A 22546-nucleotide genomic window follows, 5' to 3' on the forward strand; every position below is an offset into this window, starting at 1 on the left:
TTGTTGCATTAGTTCATCATCAGTAATAAATCAATTTCATGTTAATGCCAAACTTGTATAAAAATGCTGCCTGAGTTTTTGCCACTGCTCAGCTGATTGCTTGCTTCAGAAAACAAAGTATGAGCACAGAACATGCAGTTTTCTGTTTTATAGTTTTTTGACTATAAAGTTTCCCAAACTTTTCTCCGTTCAGACAAAATAAACTTCTGTACAAGCTTCCCATGTTATGCCATAGTTACGTACAAAAGAAACATAAGACCATGGTTAAACATATAAATCTGAAACATAAATGTGATTTTCATGAGAGCGCGCACTAATATATAATATATACAAATTGTTCATGTAAGGGCACATGGATATATATTATATACAATGGCATTCTAAAAAAACAAGACTAGTTGATTTTATTTCTACTCCTTTTTCTCTCCCCCTTCTTGTATATCATTCATAGATTACATATGACAATTAAAATAAATATTGTCAGAATACTGATGAAGCATACAGTTGCTATTTGGCTTTGTAAGGCAGTGTTTTATGTTACTACAGAACAACAAACCTCTTATATTTTTATTAAATTCAGATAGTAAAGGCATTGAATATTACAGTGTTTAAGTCATTTTTTAAGTTTTGCCATTGAAAGTGATACTTACTAAAGTTCAGCACTATTTTACATTAAGTAAAAAGTTTCATTCATATTATACATTTGTAAAAACGATTTATCGGCTATCGGCATGGTTTCCCACCTTAGTTATCGGTATAGGCAAAACCCACTATCGGTTGACCTCTATTCTGTATGCATGTTGCATGTTGTCTGGGCTGTGATATTGTAAAATATGTTGTGCTCACTCACTTTCCACATTTTTTTCGAAACTGCCTTTCGATGCCCTCTGACCTACACATGTATTGAGAGAAATGCAGCAGTTAGCGAATCATGACACAAAACTACAATGCAAAACTCCAACAAAAACCTTTTTAGAGACACATACACACCTTTTTAAGTACACAGTCTCATCTTCCTCCACGTTGCAGAATTTGTGGGCATGTTTTGCTGAATCAATCATTCGGGCCTTGTCCCTTGGTCTCATGGGTAATTTCTCTATCTGACACTCTAAAAAGGAACACAGAAGTTTAATTCTCTCTCTCTCTCTCAATGTACAAAATGCACAATGCAAACCCAATACATGCTTAAGAAGCAGAAAATTTATATAATATAAACCAGTCTTATCTCACTGATCTTTCTCCATAGATGATAACAACAGCCAAAGTATCAGGTGCCTGCAATTTTAGTCTGTATTAACTTTAAACTCTCCTCTACGAAATAAAACTCAATTTATCATAATGAAGATAATATTTTTTTAAAGTGCATATCATTTTAAGTGATGTTTAATTCTGTTCTATGTCTAATAGTGATGTAAATGTAGCTTTATGGTGTTTACTTTTTGAACATCACAATCGTGCAGATGTGAGTCTAATCACTTACATAATTTCCACAGAGGAAAATCACCGGAACAACACCATAAGAATAAAAGCAGCCCATACATTATCCTGATGTCTGAAAATATTTGAAGTGTGAGTGTTATATCTCATACTCACACACTCTTGCTGTGCTAGATAATTGTGCGAGAATTCACAGAAGCCTAAAACTGTGCTGTAAAAGGCATAGATCACGTCAAGCCAACACATGCATCATTCCATGATGCAATTCTACGACACTAAAATCTTAAGGGTACATTTTACCTCAGGAAAACTTGCAATGAGTTAAATTAAGAAGTAATAATCACATTCTGCTTTTAGCAACACATCCTCATATATAGCACATGCAATGATTGAGTTGTCTAGAAAACTAGTGCATCAGTAAGATATTTAGATCGAGGACCAAACTAGTAATTTTCCATTTTGCACACATTTGTTTATGCAATGCAACTTATAGCACACTTAAAGGGAATAACCTGCGATTAAGTGCCTTGATCAAGTGCATAATGGTGATGGGTTTTAACCTATAACATTTCTGCTACCACTACCAGCCCGGATCTTTAAACAGTAGGCTAAACCACACTTCAATATTTATATTAAACCAAGTGTTCATTATATGACTTATGAACATATACTTCTCAGCAAACTTTAGGCAGACTGGGCCTCTCTTAATGTGCGAGAGTAAATAACTGTATCTTTGTTTTTATTGTTTGTATCATTATAAGATTGGATTTTGTAGCAGAATAGATTGAATTTACCTCTTTGAAGTTAGCAAGGAAAATAACCACTAGGTCAAAAGCTTAAATGTGTCATTGACAGAGGCGCTGTTAGAATTTTTGGGCCCCTTGATAACTTTGCACTCTGGGTCACCTTTCTTGTCCCAACCTGTAATTTATTTTCGCCCAAAAAAGTATCATTATTAATAAATAAACATAAGTATGCACATTCCATAAGAGACACTTAAAAACAAATTTAATTTTGAATAGTTCATTAAAATAGCTTAATGCGTTTAAATAACATACAAATTATAATGTTTGATCATGTCATTTTAGTGAGCTGGTACTGTGCTTCTAATGGAAATGCTGTCTTTTTATAATTTAAATGTTGATTTAAGTCATCTCTTGAATATCTAAAAGGCAAACAAAACCAGATGTTTCCCCTACAATCAGGGAGCATTAGAATAGAAAAGATTTTATACAGGAGGACAACTGAGAGCTTGGACCATAATTAATTTTAAGCCCTTGATTTTCATTTTTACGGTTATAGAATTAGGTTAGGTTTGATAAGAACTTTGATGGATCATCTTTAAGTAGATCAATGTCACTTTAATCTCTTTAAAACAAAATAGCATTTTGTTATGCCTTTGTTATAACAATTCTACTTCCTCTTTTATAGTTTAAAATAATCTATATGATTTCACAGAAATTACTGTGAAATCATATAGTTAGTGTTGCTACAGTAATGGCACACATCATGTGTTGGTCTTTTCCTCATAAGTGCGGTTTAGAATTCAGTTTTTGTGGTAGGTGCCACGCTGTTTAGTGTAATCCGCACCATACAATCCAGTCAAGCCTAGTTTATGACACGTTCCACAAATGCGAGTTTGCTTGCAATTCATGCCGCGCTGTAATTTAGCACTTAAAAAAAAATAATTATAATTTGGGATAAACCATTGAACATCTTAAGGGGGATCGCCTCCAATATATCATCTTTTATTATTAAGTGAGAGCAGTTTTTATTTTACCATACCAGTGTAAAGTGTTCAAGTGTTCATGTATCCCAAAATAATGCGGGAAGAGAGTCGGGAGTTTAACTGGGCAGAGGCGTCATACCCATTCAGACTGAGGGGGGCATGTGTCCCCTTAGATTTTTGAGTCAAGAGGATTTTTAATGGATTATTTAAACAAAAATGTATTTGTACCTTCAATAATTAAATTAAGTTTTACATTTACAAATCTGTCTGTGGCAGAAATCTTGTCACATGTCTAAAGGCTGTCACGAGCTCACAGATACTGTGACATCATATATCAGTTTCTGTGAGGATATGTGTATTCCTACTAGGACTCATTTAACATACAACAATGACAAACCATAGTTTACAGCAAAACTCAGGCAGCTTCGTAAGGCAAAATAAGATGCTTACAGAGGTGGGGATAAAATCTCGTACAACCAGGCCAGGAACACACTGAATAAGGAAATCAGAGTGGCTGAACATGGCTCCAGACTGGAGTATGTGAGTGGAGTGGCATGATTTTGCCTGGAGTGAGGAGCAGGTTTAAAAAAAAAAAAAATATATATATATATATATATATATATATATATATATATAAATAGGAGCATCGTTCTTTTCTCTCAGCTCCAAGTGTGCTCCACTAACACTCCATCACAGGCAAAACACCTGTTAACGGACCTTAATGCAATAATTCACCACATGTTAAGCAGTGTTAAACACTATTGGAATGAAGGAAGATGGAATTTCTGATATAACCAGAAAGAATGTGATAAAAAAAAAAAAATACTAATTTAAAATCTAGCAGCACTTGGTAATGTTCGATCTCCAGAGCAAAGGTTATTTTCACTTTCTCTTTTCAAACTCCCTATTATTGAGATAAGCTTGTGGTAAAGCTTGACTTAACTACATGCTTGTGTTTCATCTCTTTATTCTTGCTTAAACTGGCATATAGTGAAAATTAATGAGGGGATGGCGAAGGAGAACAAGTGGGGAGTAGGGAGGTGATTGCCACGATCAAAGGTTTGTTGTGAAATCCAAAAAGACGTGTGCAAAACACACAATGATAATCCGTTCACATGTGGAGAGAAAATCTAAAAAGGTCAGTAATACAGATATCCCCTAATAAATACTTTGAATAATCATATCAACATTCTAATCTAATGCATCTCAATCTTAACTGTAGGTTATTGTGTCCCGCATTAAATAGAATTTAACTTTAAATGACATAAAACACAAACTGAACTAATCAACATGTTAATATTGCGTAGTCTGACTTTAATCGATTGCCATCTAAATTTATTTTAGTGCGGTAGGATAATTTGTGCATTATACATATACAGATGAAAAAGTTCAGCAAATTGATTTAATTTAATGTTTTGTTTTTGTTCTGGTAATTTATATAATTTTTTTTAGTTTGGTAATTTATATTTGTAATGTAATGTATAGTAGTGTTGTCAAAAATATCGATATTTCGATAAATATCGATATTTCGATAAATATCGATACTAAAATATCTGAACGGTACCAATACTAATTTCCCGAAGTATCGATACTAGCCGAGCTGTCACTTTCACTTCTCTCCAAAGGCGTTGACAAACACCACACACACACACACACACACACACACACACACGCACTCGTCTCATTCAGCTCTGGTTAAATAGCAAAAGTGAAGTGAATGTAAAGATGGCGAGTGCATGCGGCGCCCACGACCAGTTTTGGTTGATAAAGAACACAGCAGGAGTGCTATCTGGAAATATTTTTGATATGAAGCCAGACATCCCAAGTCTCCCGGAAGTTCCGGGAGTCTCCCGCATATTGATAGCTTCTCCCTGATGCCCGCAAATTAGTTCAAATCTCCCGGAATCTATAGCGCACATGCGAGACAGAACATACTGCGCGCACGGCAGAGAGGGAGAGAGCGAGAGACCTTATGAAAGCTAGTCAACCCCAACACCCCCCCCCCCCTCTTGACGTTTAAGTATCTTTTGTTGACATTGAGATTGGATTTGATTTGACTTGGAAATACAAAAGATTGCACTTTTTATTTACTTGCACTTTATTGGTTTTTGAATGTATGGCAATCTGAGAGGCTTTTGAACAAGTGCACTACCTCTGGACATTTTGTTCATGTAAAATATACCTCATTGTCATGTTCTAGACTTAGTTCTACCCCCTTAATATAGTGGCAGTTTTTTTTCTCCGTGGTATCGAAAATGGTATCGAATATCGATATTTTTCAAGGTATCGTATCGAAGTAAGAAATTCTAGTATCGTGACAACACTAATGTATAGCAATTTAATTGATCAAACCCAGAGAACGCTGCAGATATGTTTCAAAAGTAAGCTATAAAATTATTTAATTTAGTCTTGGGCTAATGTTAGTGTTCTAACAAAGCACATTGTATATTTTCTTCTAGTATTGTGTATTTATTTAATACACTTTCTTCATGGAAGGTTATGATATTAAAAAGCATACTGAAATAACTTTACAGTGGAGAGGTAGTTAAGTGCTAATGTCGCCATGGAGCGAACACAGAGAGGTGTTTCTCTAATCCAGGAGCGCGAAGTGAGCAAGGAGCTGGAAATGAACAACCCGGAGTGGAGCTGGAGCTGAGCGATTAAAGAATGCTTTGCCGCTCCACTCCACTCACATACTCTGCTCCAGACTGCGACTAAAATGGTCACAAATGTGACCAAAAATGATTTATTGCAACTATAATTTTAAATCTAGTTGCCATTGGTGACAATAGTCGGGTTATGTGCGTTCATATAATAACTTCTTGTGAGTTATTGAATAAATCGCACCACTTTTCAGCTGCTCTGCACTGCACACAACAACAAAAAGAACTGGGGGTTTGAAATCAGGAGCTCAGGGGTAGCAGTTTGAATCAGCGAATCAGCCGTCAGTGAACTCACAACTGAGAGTGCAGATATTTCAAAACAAGAGTCCCATGTGTATTTCAGGCTTATTTAAAATTAAGTAGTCCTGTATTCTGCACCAATTTTTTTTTCTCCTGGTAATTATTGATTGGGACTGGAGTACCACAATAAACTGCATCTGGGATTTCATTCAATTTGCACTCTTGTAGTCTCTGTGTCATCTGGTAACAGTATTAAGTAGTAAGGCAATATTGTAAAACAATTTATATAATGAGATATATATATCAAGCTTTTGACACTTAGGACAATTGAGGGACTTTTTTACACAAGGTTAAAACATTCATTAATGCTATATTATTTGTACAAATTATGAAAGGGGTGTGACCATTTATGAAACAAAAGGGAATGCAAACTCAACTACACTTCATACTGTTTATTAAATCTCAGATTAATAGGTTATCAACTGTCTTTCTTGTCTTCTGCTTTCTATCTAAATCAAGCAATTCAGTGATCTGGCTGGTGACCTGAATGTGTTCTACTGTAGATTTGAAAGGCCCAATCTCACACCAGCTCTGACCTTCACTTCACACAAACATCAACACCACCTGTAATCCCCCTCCTCGCACCTCCGGCTACTCAATTTGCACTTAAGATCTGTGAAGAGGAGGTGTTATCTGCCTTTCGAAAACAAAAGACAAGGAAAGCACAGTGCCCAGACTGTTTTTCACCGACTTGTCTAAATCCTTTGCTCTAACCAGCTGGCCCCCATCTTCCCACCGATAACGCTCAATAATCATTCCTGTCCCAAAGAAACCCAAAATTGCAGGACTAAATTACTTCAGACCTGTCACTCTGACATCTGTGGTCATGAAATCATTTGAGAGACTGGTGTTGGACCACCTGAAAGACATCACTGGACCCTTTCTAGATCCCCTTAAATTTGCTTATCGAGAAAACAGGTCTGCAGATGATGCAGTCAACAAGGGATTGCATCAGATCCTGCAACATCTGGACAGACCAGGGACATATGCAAGGATCCTTTTTGTGGACTTCAGTTCGGCTTTCAACACCATCATCCCAGCTATACTCCAGACTAAATTACACCAACTCTGTTCACATGTCTATCTGTCAGTGGATCACCAGCTTTCTGATGGATGGGCAGCAGCTAGTGAGACAGGTGAAATTCACTTCCAGCACATGTACAATCAGCTCTGGTGCCCCCCAGGGATGTGTGCTCTCCCCACTACTCTTCACCCTGTATACAAATGACTGCACCGCCAAGGACCCCTCTGTCAAGCTCCTGAAGTTGCTGGAAAAATCACTCTGGTCCCCACTCAACCAGCCCACTACCTTTTTGAACTGTTGCCTTGGCAGGCGCTACAGAATACTGAGCACCAGAACCCGTCAGGCACAGGAACAGTTTTTTCCCCTCAGGCAATCCATCTCATGAACTGTTAAAACTGCTCCATTTATATTTATATTTCTCCAACATACCATACCTCTTCTGCAATTACATTCCCTTGCTTCTGTATATAACAGATTTGTATATTGTACACACACACACACACACACACACACACACACACACACACACATATACATATACAGTGGGTACGGAAAGTATCCAGACCCCCTTAAATTTTTCACTCTTTGTTATATTGCAGCCATTTACTAAAATCATTTAAGTTCATTTTTTTTCCTCATTATTGTTCAGCACCCCATATTGACAGAAAAACACAGAATTGTTGACATTTTTGCACATTTATTAAAAAAGAAAAACTGAAATATCACATGATCCTAAGTATTCAGACCCTTTGTTCAGTATTTAGTAGAAGCACCCTTTTGATCTAATACAGCCATGAGTCTTTTTGGGAAAGATGCAACAAGTTTTTCACATCTGGATTTGGGTATCCTCTGCCATTCCTCCTTGCAGATCCTCTCCAGTTCTGTCAGGTTGGATGGTAAACGTTGGTGGACAGCCATTTTCAGGTCTCTCTAGAGATGCTCAATTGGGTTTAAGTCAGGGCTCTGGCTGGGCCATTCAAGAACAGTCATGGAGTTGTTGTGAAGCCACTCCTTCGTTATTTTAGCAGTGTGCTTATGGTCATTGTCTTGTTGGAAGGTGAACCTTCGGCCCAGTCTGAGGTCCAGAGTACTCTGGAGAAGGTTTTCGTCCAGGATATCCCTGTACTTGGCCGCATTCATCTTTCCCTCGATTGCAACCAGTCGTCCTGTCCCTGCAGCTGAAAAACACCCCCACAGCATGATGCTGCCACCACCATGCTTCACTGTTGAGACTGTATTAGGCAGGTGATGAGCAGTGCCTGGTTTTCTCCACACATACCGCTTAGAATTAAGGCCAAAAAGTTCTATCTTGGTCTCATCAGACCAGAGAATCTTATTTATCACCATCTTGGAGTCCTTCAGGTGTTTTCTAGCAAACTCCATGCGGGCTTTCATGTGTCTTGCACTGAGGAGAGGCTTCCGTCGGGCCACTCTGCCATAAAGCCCCGACTGGTGGATGGCTGCAGTGATGGTTGACTTACTACAACTTTCTCCCATCTCCCGACTGCATCTCTGGAGCTCAGCCACAGTGATCTTTGGGTTCTTCTTTACCTCTCTCACCAAGGCTCTTCTCCCCCGATAGCTCAGTTTGGCCGGACGGCCAGCTCTAGGAAGGGTTATGGTCATCCCAAACGGCTTCCATTTAAGGATTATGGAGACCACTGTGCTCTTATGAACCTTAAGGGCAGCAGAAATTTTTTTGTAACCTTGGCCAGATCTGTGCCTTGCCACAATTCTGTCTCTGAGCTCTTCAGGCAGTTCCTTTGACCTCATGATTCTCATTTGCTCTGACATGCACTGTGAGCTGTAAGGTCTTATATAGACAGGTGTGTGGCTTTCCTAATCAAGTCCAATCAGTATAATCAAACACAGCTGGACTCAATTGAAGGTGTAGAACCATCTCAAGGATGATCAGAAGAAATGGACAGCACCTGAGTTAAATATATGAGTGTCACAGCAAAGGGTCTGAATACTTAGGACCATGTGATATTTCAGTTTTTCTTTTTTAATAAATGTGCAAAAATGTCAACAATTTTGTGTTTTTCTGTCAATATGGGGTGCTGTGTGTACAATAATGAGGAAAAAAATTGAACTTAAATGATTTTAGCAAATGGCTGCAATATAACAAAGAGTGAAAAATTTAAGGGGGTCTGAATACTTTCCGTACCCACTGTATGTATAGTCCTATTGTGTATTTTTATATATCCTTTTTTTTCTATTCACTTTTTATTTTTATTCTATATTTTATTATTATCATCTCTGTCTTGTTGCTGTATTATTTGTGCACTGGAAGCTTGTCACCAAGATAAATTCCTTGTATGTGTAAGCACACTTGTCAATAAAGCTCATTCTGATTTACATGATTCCTCAGAAGTTGGGGTTATAAGGAGATTGCTTTGGCTGTCCTTGGTGCCCCCCTAAATAAGTGCATGCAGCTCCTGCTGCCGTTTCCCCCGGTCTGCCCAGGGCTCTTACAGTTGGAGTCAGAAGTTTACATACACCTAAGCCAAATACATTTAAACTCTGTTTTTCACAATTAATTTAATCGTAGAAAACATTCCCCGCCTTAGGTCAGTTAGGATCACTAATTTATTTTAAGAATGTGAAATGTCAGAATAATAGTTGAGAGAATTATTTATTTCAGCTTTTATTTCTTTCATTACATTCCCAGTGGGTCAGAAGTTTACATACACTTTGTTAGTATTTGGTATCATTGCCTTTAAATTGTTTAACTCGGGTCAAACATTTTAGATGGCCTTCCACAAGCTTCTCACAATAAGTTGCTGGATGGGAAGACCCATTTTCGACCGAGCTTTAACTTCCTTGTTGATGTCTTGAGATGTTGCTTCAGTATATCTGCATAATTTTGACATCTATTTTGTGAAGTGCACCAGTCCCTCCTGCAGCAAAGCACCCCCACAACATGATTCTGCCACCCCCATACTCCACGGTTAGGATGGTGTTTTTCGGCTTGCAAGCCTCACCCATTTTCCTCCAAACATAACGATGGTCATTATGGCTAAACATTTCCATTTCTGTTTGATTAGACAAGAGGACATTTCTCCAAAAAGATATTTGTACCCATGTGCACTTGCAAACTGTAGTCTGGTTTATGGTGGATTTGGAGCAGTGGCTTCTTCCTTGCTGAGCAGCCTTTCAGGTTATGTCGATATAGGACTCCTTTTCTGTGGATATATATACTTGTATATCTGTTTCCTCCAGCATCTTCATAAAGTCCCTTACTGTTGTTCTGGGATTGATTTGTACTTATCGCACCAAACTACATTTACCATTGTGAGACAGAATGCATCTCATTCCTGAGCGGTATGATGGCTACATGGACCCATGGTGTTTATACTTGCGTACTATTATTTGAACAGATGAATGTGGAACCTTCAGGCATTTGGGAATTGCTCCCAAGGATTAACCAGACTTGAGGAGGTCCACAAATTTTTTTTGGCTGATTGCTTTTGGTTTTCCCACTGAGTTTGATGGTAGGCTTTAAAATGATTCCACAGGTACACCTCCAATTCAGTACACCTCCTATCAGAAGCTAATTGTCTAAAGGCTTGACATAATTTTCTGGAATTTTCCAACCTGCTTAAAGGAACAGTTAACTTAGTGTATGTAAACTTCTGACCCACTGGAATTGTGTTATAGTCAATTAAAAATGAAACAATCTGTCTGTAAACAATTGTTGGATTACATATGTCATGCACAAAGTAGATATGTGTCATGCTCATATTAAATCTGTGGAGTGGTTAAAACAAATCGTTTTAAATGACTTCAACCCAAGTATGTAAACTTCTTAATTCAACTGTAGAATACTCCCAACCTTCCTCTTCTTTACAGTGCTACTTGACATTGGACAACCTAATTTGTCTTGGTGCAAGTATGTGTACTAGCCACCACATGGTCAATGTCTGTGGGGTGCTTAACTACAGCTGACAACTTTCTCTGTGCTGAATGCATCTGGTTTGACATTAAGATGGATTCTCAAACACTTTTAAAATTCACTGGAAGAACATGGACGTTCATGTGCTTTTTTATCACGTCCAAAGGCCAAACTAAATGACTAGACATTTTTAAGCACCAGACGTGTAATATGACACGTATTCTTCGATATTCACAGCCCTGGTGTGAGAAAGCTCCTCTAAAAGCGTTTCCCTGTTCACACATTCGAATGCGATATGACGCTCCGCCGTTCTGGTGCCAAGACATGTGAGGAGTACACCATGATGTTAGATAACAAATCTTAACCCCGGGCCGAACCAGAGATCCTCCACCATAACTAAACACAAACATCCATTTTAGGCCCTAAATCCTAAATTGTTTTTTGTGTTTGTTTTTAATTTAGGTATGGTGGAGGATCTACATTTTAGAGGCTGTTCAAAACGAACTCTTTCTTGTGCTTAAACAAGAGGTAAACGTGGGGCAAAGGAAACAGAATGCAGTTGTATATCGAGACACGTTTTTAAAAATGGAAGTTTTTCTGGAAAAAAAAACGCGGACGGACGCAAAAACTCTTTCGGCCGATATTTTACAACAGCAAGTAAGCTACACATCCAGAAAGCTCCCACTATAACTAACGAACCTGCCTACATTGCAACTGTTGTATGGACACGAGATGATTTCTAAAACTTTAGTAAGACTGATTATTTTGGACCACTGAAAATCTGTCTACGTCGCTGTTGATACTCACCCAGAACTAGGACCATCTGGCCGCACAGACAGTAATACACGTGCAGAGGTTTCTCCCCGTCATCATACTCCTCCCTGTCACGAGTGTCCGAGCACACCACACTCCGAGACACCACTTTGGGCATATCTGATCTCCGATAACGTACTTTTTTTTTAAGACGGAGAATGATACCTGCAGTTTCACTGTCGCCCGGTGATGACGTAGTTTATGTGAAGTTAGTGCGTCCTAACTGTCTCGTTACGAGAGATGGCGCTGTGGATATTTAAAAAAAATAATGATATATTTTCGGGACTAAAAGGTGACAGATAGGCCTATGAGTCATCATGGCGTAACAGAAAAACACAAAATATATTCTTGATATTGATATATTATATAGATCGAGGCGAAGGCGTTTTCTCCACCGTGAATTATGTTCTGGAGAAGTGAATTATTTCTCATTGGTGACCTTGATATAAATATAGTTTCTATTAGGACATTTGTTTGCAGGCTCCAAATACAATGGCATTGCAGTTATTCGTAGGAGCCCTGACTTTGTAGAAGCCTTACTCATTAATCAGTGCAACTTTCCAAGTCGTTAAATTTCTTTTATTCCACTATTCTATTGTAAGTAGTAATTCTGGTAACTTTTAATTTTGGTCACAATGACATAAGAAGCTTGATCTAAAAACAAATCGTTAGCATACAATAAGAATAATTTTCGTAACTCGAACACACTCGAGTTAAGACTGCTCTGTGCCTGCTCAAAATTCTGAGTGAAGACGCAGTGGTGCATAAAAGCTTGACTAAATTATGCTTGGCCTGACCCACCTCAACCCAGAGTATCAAAGTCGATTTTGATGCTACTTTGGTTCTGTGTAAATGAAATGCAGCATCAGAAAAGACTTACGTGTTTTTGTTGTCATATATTTAATTTAGTTTGTATGTACTTCATATTTTTGTTCTTTTCATATTCCTGTATTCATAATTTAGATTTAAAGGGATTGTTTACCCAAAAAGTTAAATTAATAATTTACTCACCCTCAAGCCACCCAAGATGTGCATGACTTTCTTCCGCAGACCAAAAACAAAGATTTTTAGAAGAATATTTCAGCTCTGTTGGTCCACACAATGCAAGTGAATGGTGACCAGACATTTGTAGCTCCAAAAATCACAGAAATGCTACATACAAGTAATACAGTCGACTCCAATTTTTTATATATGTCTTCTGAAGCAGTGCAATCACTTTGGGTGAGAAAGTTTTGGGTGAAAGTGAAGATGTATTGTAAAAAAAAAAAAAACATTGATCTGTTTCTCACCCACACCTATCATATCGCTTTTGAAGATATGGATTTAACCAATGGAGTCTTATGGATTACTTTTATGCTGCCTTTATGTGATTTTTGAAAATTCTAAGGTGAAAGGTGTTTTGGGTGAACTATCCCTTTAACATATTAATATCATAACGAATCGGTTACCTAACGTAACCTCGGTTCTCTCTAGATGAGGGAACGAGTATTGCGTAAGCTAGCTTACGCTACGGGAAAGATTCATCTTTTCTGAGATATTGAAGCCAAAAAATTATCCTTAATTTTGTATCATTCGTCAACGCAGTGCAGCAACTACAGACCTTGAGCGGGCTAGCTAGCGAGCTCATTGGTTGCTCTGCGGCAACTGCTGCAGCCTATAGACGAACTTGGGCGTAACTCGTGTCCAATGAGAGGCGTCCGCGCTTACTGCATCAAAGCCCGCCAAAATGGGCGTGGCTAGAGTGCATATAAGCGTAGTTCGTGAGGCTGGAACCCTGGTTTTCATTGAATGAAGCTGAAAGTCGCTGCGTGGCGCGAAGCACGGCCGGCTACGCAATACTCGTTCCCTCATCTAGAGAGAACCGAGGTTACGTTAGGTAACCGATTCGTTCTCTTCACGAGAGGTTTTCTCAGTATTGCGTAAGCTAGCTTACGCTACGGAAACCCATTGTCAACGCCGTGCGCGCCAAGCATCCACTGCATGAGCCCCGGGGTGGGGGACCCGGGGAGCCCTTGTGAGTGGGGAAATAATATTTGGCCGGCAAGAGTGCGGGCCAGTGTGTGTGTAATACATAAGCACATAGTGGGAAGGGAACGACAGAGCGGTGGTGCCGGTCTGTGTGGAATGAGTCCCATCAGTGCAGCTCACCAGGGGAGCTGTAGCGTATTAAACCGCTAGTAGTTTTGCCTGCAGGGCGGGCACTTCCAGATTGTAAACTCTGACAAAGGTGGAGGGGGAAGCCCAGCCCGCTGCCACACATATGTCATGAATGGAAATCCCGCTGGACCATGCCCACGATGAGGCCATGCCTCTAGTGGAGTGAGCCCTAATGCCCAACGGGCATGGCAGGTCTTTTGACACGTATGTGGCAGCAATAGCGTCCACTATCCATCTAGACAGTGTCTGTTTCGAGGCGGCGAGACCTTTGGTGCGCCCTCCGAACGAAACGAAAAGCTGCTCAGAGCGTCTGAAAGAGGCGGAGCACGCAGTATACAATCTCAGTGCTCTGACTGGGCAAAGGAGATTGGCGTCGCATTCGCTATCGGATGCTGGCAGCGCCGACAGGGAAATGACCTGTGCTCTGAAAGGAGTACCGATCACCTTGGGAACATAGCCGTGTCTAGGCTTTAAAATGACCTTGGAGTCACTTGGTCCGAACTCAAGACACGCAGCGCTGACAGACAGCGCGTGAAGGTCTCCCACACGTTTGACTGATGACAGGGCAGTCAGAAAAACGGTTTTGAGTGAAAGGTATTTCAAATCCACGGATTGAAGCGGTTCGAAAGGGGGGGCTTTCATAGTTTCGAGAACTATAGAAAGATCCCAGATAGGAACCAATGGGGGGCGCGGGGGGTTCATCCTTCTAGCTCCCTTGAGGAAGCGGATGACCAGCTCGTTTTTTCCCAGCGACGGCCGCCACATACACTTTGAGCGTGGATGGGGATCTGCCCTTATCCAGCAGCTCTTGTAAAAACACGAGCAGCGACGACACCCCACATGTCCGTGGGTCCAGGTCTCTGTCGGTGCACCATTTTGAAAACACAGACCATTTTGACGCATAGAGTCTTCTCGTGGAAGGGGCTCTAGCGTGTATGATGGTGTTTATTACCCCTTCTGGCAGAGCGACGGGTAGTCGTTGATCACCCACGCGTGCAGCGCCCAGCACGCTCTGGGTGGGGATGCCAGATCGTGCCGCGAGCTTGAGAGAGGAGATCTGCTCTCACTGGGATGGGCCACGGCGCTGTCAGTGACAGCTGCGTAAGCTCCGGGAACCATGTCTGATTCTCCCAACGCGGGGCTATGAGGAGCACCGAGTGACGCGTTTCCCTGATCCTCTGCATTACCTGTGGCAATAGCGAGACGGGAGGGAAGGCGTAAAGCGGGCGGTTGGGCCAGTCCTGGGCCAGCGCGTCCTCGCTTTCGAGAAAAATATTGGGCAGTGAGAGTTCTCTTCTGACGCAAAGAGGTCTATCTCTGCTCTGCCGAATATGCGCCATAACTTCTGGACTGTTTGAGCGTGCAGGGACCATTCCCCTGGAGGAATATTGTCTCTGGACAGTCTGTCTGGGCCGTCGTTCAGGTGGCCTGGCACGTGCGTCGCCCTCAGCGAGCGCAGGTGGCACTGGGACCAACTCAGTATGCGTTTCGTCAGATGGAAGAGGTTCCTGGATCTGACGCCGCCCTGACGGTTTAGGTAGGATACCACAGATCTATTGTCCGAACGGACCATTTGGGTACAAGCGCGTACTCGACCGCTATCATTTCCAGACAATTTATGTGAAGGAGCTTTTCCTGAACTGACCATAGGCCAAAAACCGGAGAGCCCTCGCAGACCGCGCCCCAACCCGTGTTGGACGCGTCTGTCGAGATGACTTTTCGGCGAGATACAGCTCCCATCGTCACTCCCCGCTGATACCATTCGGCCACTGTCCAGGGCTGCAGAGCTGAAATACAGGTCTGAGTCACCTTGATCGGCTGGCGGCCTGTGGCCCAAGCCCGGCGAGACGCGCGGGTGTTTAGCCAATGCTGAAGCGGGCGCATGCGCAGTAAACCCAGCTGAAGTACTGCTGCGGCTGAGGCCATGTAACCTAGCACTCTCTGAAATTTTTTCAGAGGCGTGAGGCTGTTCATCTGAAAGGACGCGCGCGCTGTGTAGATAAGCGAGCCTTCATTGCCACGGAGTCTAGTTCTATTCCAAGGAAGGAAATTGCCTGACTGGGCTGTAGTGAGCTCTTGGTCCAATTGACTGCAACACCCAAACTGTTCAGATGGCTGAGGAGAACTGTTCTGTGAGACAGAAGCTCCGTATGTGACTGTGCCATAATCAGCCAGTCGTCCAAATAGTTCAGAATTCGCAAGCCCTGACTCCGCAGGGGTGCGAGCGCCGCATCCATGCACTTCGTGAAAGTACGGGTGCTAAAGAGAGGCCGAACGGAAGGACGGTGTATTGATAAACCTGGCCGTCGAAGGCGAATCTCAAGAATGGCCTGTGATGGGGATTTATCTGAATCTGAAAGTAGGCATCTTTCAGATCGAGAGAGATAAACCAGTCCCCCTGGCGCGTATGCGCGAGGAGTTTCCTGATTGTAAGCATTTTGAACGGTCTTTTTGCAAGCACCTTGTTCAAACCCTTGAGATCTAATATTGGTCTGAGGCCGCCGTCTTTCTTGGGAACAAGAAAATAACGGCTGTAAAACCCCGACTCGCTCAGCGAAGGCGGCACTTTCTCTATGGCCCTTTTGCACAGAAGGTTGCTATTTCTGAACGAAGCATGCAGGCTGCTTCCGTGTTCACAATATTTTCGAGCCGCGCTCTGAAGTGGGGAGGGCGGCGATCGAACTGTAGCAAATAGCCCTGTTTTATTGTGCTTAACACCCATTTGGATATCCCTGGGATAGCTTCCCACGCTTTGAAGCGTAACGCTAGAGGGTGAATGGCCAAATCGCCCTGATTGCTGCACACAGCGCGCTGAACAGAATGTGTGAGAGCGCGCTTACTGTGCTTATGCATGACTGCTTGCAGACAGCAGGGACAGGCTGTTCTGTGAGTGACTTCCCGATTGAGGTGAATGGGGAAAGAGTCACATCTGTTAAGTGATGCGCGAGCATAGTCACGGGCACGGGACTTACATACAGAGAAGTCTTTGCTGGCCGTGTGACAGAGCGGGCAGAGAATGGGCGCGCGCACGTATTCGTGAGCGCGTTTATTGACTCTAACACTCGAGCGGGCTGTGTCCGCTTTATGTGAGTGGGCTCTGATCGGGACACGGGAAGTGTAATGCTTGTGTGTAGAGGTGAACACTGGATTGTGGGCACATTTTCTACACATAAGGCTGGTCGTGTGACAGAGCGGCCAGAGAAGGGGCGCGCGTACGGATTCGTTGGCGCGTTTATTGACTCTAACACTCGAGCGGGCTGTGTCCGCTTTATGTGAGTGGGCTCTGATAGGAACACGGGAAGTGTAATGCTTGTGTGTATGGGTGAACACTAGATTGTTTTGGGCACATTTTCTACACACAAGGCATGTTTGCTCTTTACAAGATTTCTTTGGGTCGCCGTGAAAACGGCGTTTGAGTGCAGGCAAGCGGGCAGTATCACCGGCTTGTTGGCTGCTGAATCCACCACTGTAGTAGCCTGAGAGAGGGGGACTGACAGGGGGCGAAGCTTTGACGGTGGTGCGGCCGCGGCGGGACTGAGCCATCGTTTTTTCAACAAGGCTAGGAGGACTTCGGTTGCTCAGGTTTTCAGCGGGGGGGCGGCGGTCTGCGGCAGATGTCTGAGCGCGATCGAGGGCTGCCGCCCTGTCGACGCTGAGAAGTCTGACTTTGTTGAGCTGGGCGCTGTGAAGAGGCTCGTGCAGGAGGTTGGTCACGTGGGCGGCCTGCAGAGGAGCTAGCGCGACGCGGCAGGAAGAGGTTCATGGCTTGGGTGGCTTTCTGGACTTCTGAAAAACGGTCAACAATGCCACTCAACGCGGAGCCGAAGAGACCGGTCGGAGAGAGCGGTGCGTTGAGGAACGTGGAGCGCTCTGCTTCTCCCATGTTGGCTAGCGTTAGCCACAGGTGTCTCTCGGTCACAGTCAGCGAGGCCATGCACTTCCCTAGAGCTTGGGCTGCAGCTTTGGTGGCGCGAAGGGCGAGGTCCGTCGCGCTTCTTAGATCTGTAACAGCCTCTGGGTGCCTGCCTTTCTCATCCCACTCCCGAAGAAGGTCCGCTTGGAGGATCTGTAAGACGGCCATGGAGTGCAGAGCAGATGCGGCTTGGCCGGCGGCAGAATAGGCGCGGCCAACATAGGCGGAAGTCGCTCTGCAGGCCTTAAACGGGAGCACTGGCTTAGACCGCCATCTCGCGGAGGGCGGGCAAAGGTGTGCTGCTACCGAATCCTCGACCGGAGATGGAGGAGTAGCCCTTCTCGGTGGCGCCGTCCACCGAAGCGAGAGTGGTGGAGACGTTCAGATCCTGGCCGAGAAAGGCGCGTTCCACGACTTTGCAAGCTCAGTGTGGAGTTCCGGCAGGAAGGGAGCGGCCCGGGCCGCGGGTGTTGCGCGGCGACGGCTCTGAAGAAAGCAGCCGTCGAGTCTGTTGGGAGCCTGCTCAGGGGGCGGTGACCACTCGAGCCCGAGGCGGTCGACGGCCTGTGTGAGGAGGCGTGTTAGTTCCCCTTCAACTCCGGCGCGGGTTCTGCTGGATTCCTGGGCCGAGGAGGAGCGTGGGAGCCTGACCACTCCTCGCTGTCCAAAGCCATGATGGAACAGCCCTTATCCTCCGCCTCGTCCTCCGAGATGGCTGCAGTGCGGCCGCTGGGCGGCAACTGCGCGTCCCGGGGGGGCGGGGAGGGTGAGAGCAATGCTCGAGGGAGAGGTTCCGGCGAGGCAGTCGCTTCTATCACCGGTTCTGGCAGCCTTTGGGAGCGGCGCTTTTTCCTGCGCGGCGGAACGGAAGGCGGCACGGCGGCTTCGGTTCCGAGCGCTTCGAGTCGAGCCCACAGGGTCGACATCGGAAGCTCCTCGCAGAGGTCGCATCCGCCTTCAGCGAGGGCGAGCTCTGCATGCCCCAGTCCCAGGCAGAGAGCGCAGATGATGTGGCGGTCTCCGGCACTGAGAGGGGCGCAGCATGAAGCGCAAGTGGTGCGAGGCATCTTAAAAAAGACGCTCGTTACTCTTTTGTGAAGTTCGTTAAGAACTAGCTTGCTCTAAAAAAGGATACGTCGCCGGATGGCGTAGCTCGCAGGATGGCTGAAGGTGGCGGAGACGGCCGGCTTCTTCGAGCGCTGTCCAAGCTTGCTAGATGCCCCTCGAACGGCGACGCGGCTTCCAGTTGAGAGATGCGAAGAGCTTCGCTGAAGAGATGAAAATCAGGGTTCCAGCCTACGAACTACGCTTATATGCACTCTAGCCACGCCCATTTTGGCGGGCTTTGATGCAGTAAGCGCGCGGACGCCTCTCATTGGACGCGAGTTCGCCCAAGTTCGTCTATAGGCTGCAGCAGTTGCCGCAGAGCAATCAATGAGCTCGCTAGCTAGCCTGCTCAAGGTCTGCAGTTGCTGCACTGCGTTGACAAATGATACAAAATTAAGGATCATTTTTTGGCTTCAATATCTCAGAAAAGATGAATCTTTCCCGTAGCGTAAGCTAGCTTACGCAATACGAGAGAACCTCTCGTAAGAGAACATTATTTATGCAATTGTATTTGCTGTGTAAGTGCGTTTATGCCACATCATTAAGTAGTTTGTTTAAATACACCCAAAATGCCACTTCAGATCCAGCTTCTGCCACCTAAATGGCTTTAGATAACACAACTATAATACTCATAGTACATCTAACTCTTAGTGTTTTATCATGTTAAATACACATACATAACATATATACACATGCATTTGCACATACATCCATTAATATTTAAAAAAAAGTGTTTCGGGGGAAAGTAGCAACAGGATGCCTTAAATACTAGACAGAGCATATGGTTTTCCGTTATGCAAGCATGTGTGTGTATTAGGAATCGTGTTGTGTTGGTTTGTCCATGTAGTGTCTGTGTGATTAAAAAAGAGATGCGAGTCTCTCTCTCTCCATCTGTCTCTCTCTCCGTTTCTCTCTACATTTCTCTCTCTATCTCTCTCTCTCTCTCTTCAGAGCTCAACTCAGGGACTAGCATCCTTGGAGATACACACACACTTGTCTCTTAGAGCACCTCACACCATGCTTTCTCCTCTCCTTCTCTCCTCTCTTTCCCTTGCTTTTCTGTCAGGTAAGAAACAATTCTGTTTTACCCTATTTCTTCATCTCGTACTTCTTGCACTTCATCTCGCTTGGTTTGCTCATTGTAAACACAGGTAACCGCATGACTGTATGTTACATCTGGAGATTCTTGTCCGGTTCCTTTTTCGCACACATTCTTATACTCGTCTTGTTAAGTCTTTCCCTCTCATTCTGTCTTTCATTCTTATTGTGATTTGTGTGTGTTTGTGTTGCAATCAACTCAGCTCAAAAAAATTGTAAATGAATACCTGTGCAGATGAATGGGAGACTGACTGAATGAATGTCCTGTTGAATGAGGCACTCTGTTTGTCATCAGGCATACAAAAGTCATTGTTTTTAATGGTTGCACTTGTTTTAACACAAGCTTTATCAGTTTTTTGAGTGGTTTCATAATTGTGGTTAAATGAATAATTGTGGAAATGAACATTTTCTAAGGTAAATGGGCTTCAGACAGCTGGATGTGCCTTTTTTATTACTATAATTAGAGACTTTATATTAATGCCTATCAGCCGTGTGTTGCAGTAATGGAGGTACATTCTTGGGGAAACACAGGGGAAATATATTATTCAATGTATGCATCTTTCCAGTGTGAGTTTTCGGTAACACTTTATTTTACGTAGTCCTTGATACAGAGTAATTACTTAGTTAATTACTTAGTAATAAACGTTGTAATTACATGTACCAAAATGTAATTAACATGTAACTAAGTTATGGTACAGCCTGTACTTACAGATTGTAATTACACACATGTAATAGGCAGCTACTGTTACACATATGTAACAAGCCGAGTCTGTTACATACGTGTTACAAACTTGGTACACTGTAAATATGTAAGAAAGTACTTAGTACCACACAATGTAACAAGAAGTACTTAAATATATTAGGCTACTAAGGTCTGCAGTTACACATGGCAAATGTGTACGTTTTGTAGCATTACATGTATGTAACATAAAATAAAGTGTATCAAGATTGTACTTGAGTGCAATTCATGTGTATCTACATACCTTATCCATCTTAAATAACCCACTAGTTCACCGCTAAAATACATGCATTAGCTTGTTTATTACATTAAAGTTACAGAAAATTACACAGGTATAAGCTACGTAAAATAAAGTGTATCAAGACTGTACTTAAGTGGACTTCATGTGTATCTACATACCTTATCCATATGTACCTTAGTTTGAATTAACTCTCTAGTTCACAGCTTAAATACATGCATTAGCTTCCTAATTACATTGCAACTACAGAAAATTACACAGGTATAAGCTACGTAAAATAAAGTGTATCAAGACTGTACTTAATTGGACTTCATGTGTATCTACATACCTTGTCCATATGTACCTTAGTTTGGGTAAACTCACTAGTTCACAGCATAAATACAAGCAGTAGCTTCCCAACTACATTACAATTACAGAATACTGTATTTTAACTCAGTAGTGTAGAGTTGAATTGATGTGGTTACCCTTTCCATCCACCTGCCTGCACACAAAAGGTGACATCATCAAAATGACAAGTCAAATTGTAAATTTATTTTCCCCCTTCAAATACAACATATAATTAGCAATGTAATTAGGAAGCTACTGCATGTATTTAAGCTGTGAACTAGAGAGTTAATTCAAACTAAGGTACATATGGACAAGGTATGTAGATACACATGAAGTCCACTTAAGTACAGTCTTGATACACTTTATTTTACGTGGCTTATACCTGTGTAATTTTCTGTAATTTTAATGTAATAAAGAAGCTAATGCATGTATTTTAGTGGTGAACTAGTGGGTTATTTAAGATGGATAAGGTATGTAGATACACATGAATTGCACTCAAGTACAATCTTGATACACTTTATTTTATGTTACATACATGTAATGCTACAAAACGTACACATTTGCCATGTGTAACTGCAGACCTTAGTACTTCTTGTTACATTGTGTGGTACTAAGTACTTTCTTACATATTTACAGTGTACCAAGTTTGTAACACGTATGTAACAGACTCGGCTTGTTACATATGTGTAACAGTAGCTGCCTATTACATGTGTGTAATTACAATCTGTAAGTACAGGCTGTACCATAACTTAGTTACATGTTAATTACATTTTGGTACATGTAATTACAACGTTTATTACTAAGTAATTAACTAAGTAATTACTCTGTATCAAGGACTACGTAAAATAAAGAGTTTTCTATGTAAATGTAATAATGCAATATTAAACCTCTGATCAACTGGTGGATCTAAAAGTATCTCCTGAGTCTTGGTACAAAAATGTTTGTGTGTGTACTTAGCTATAGTTTTGTGACAAAATTGTTCCCAAAAGTGAGCATAATTGTAGAAAACCTCCCTTTGGAGACATTTTTTGTATTACTAAAATGTTTTATTATGTTGAAATTAAAATTATATAAGAACAAAATAAATGCTATAAAAGCATTGTTCA

General features: G+C 42.3%; 2 protein-coding genes across 2 annotated transcripts in view; one reads left to right on the forward strand and one right to left on the reverse strand.

Annotated features, from left to right (window-relative positions):
• Window positions 1-12044, reverse strand: part of steep1 (STING1 ER exit protein 1) — a 32143-nt gene extending 20099 nt beyond the window's left edge. Inside the window, exons 1-3 of the mRNA XM_052105446.1 lie at window positions 11856-12044; window positions 991-1108; window positions 851-892 (exon numbers count right to left, since the gene is read on the reverse strand). Of these exons, the coding sequence (XP_051961406.1) occupies window positions 851-892; window positions 991-1108; window positions 11856-11979 (284 nt within the window). The 5' untranslated portion in view covers window positions 11980-12044. The remainder of the gene's footprint in view (window positions 1-850; window positions 893-990; window positions 1109-11855) is intronic.
• An 8000-nt stretch (window positions 12045-20044) lies between these two features.
• The window catches only part of rxfp2l (relaxin family peptide receptor 2, like), a 69745-nt gene continuing 67243 nt past the window's right edge, over window positions 20045-22546 (forward strand). The window contains exon 1 of the mRNA XM_052105420.1: window positions 20045-20104. Within this exon, the coding sequence (XP_051961380.1) occupies window positions 20056-20104 (49 nt within the window). The 5' untranslated portion in view covers window positions 20045-20055. The remainder of the gene's footprint in view (window positions 20105-22546) is intronic.

The sequence above is a fragment of the Xyrauchen texanus genome, chromosome 3 (assembly GCF_025860055.1).
Source record: "Xyrauchen texanus isolate HMW12.3.18 chromosome 3, RBS_HiC_50CHRs, whole genome shotgun sequence".
In the NCBI taxonomy this organism is placed as follows: Eukaryota; Metazoa; Chordata; class Actinopteri; order Cypriniformes; family Catostomidae; genus Xyrauchen; species Xyrauchen texanus.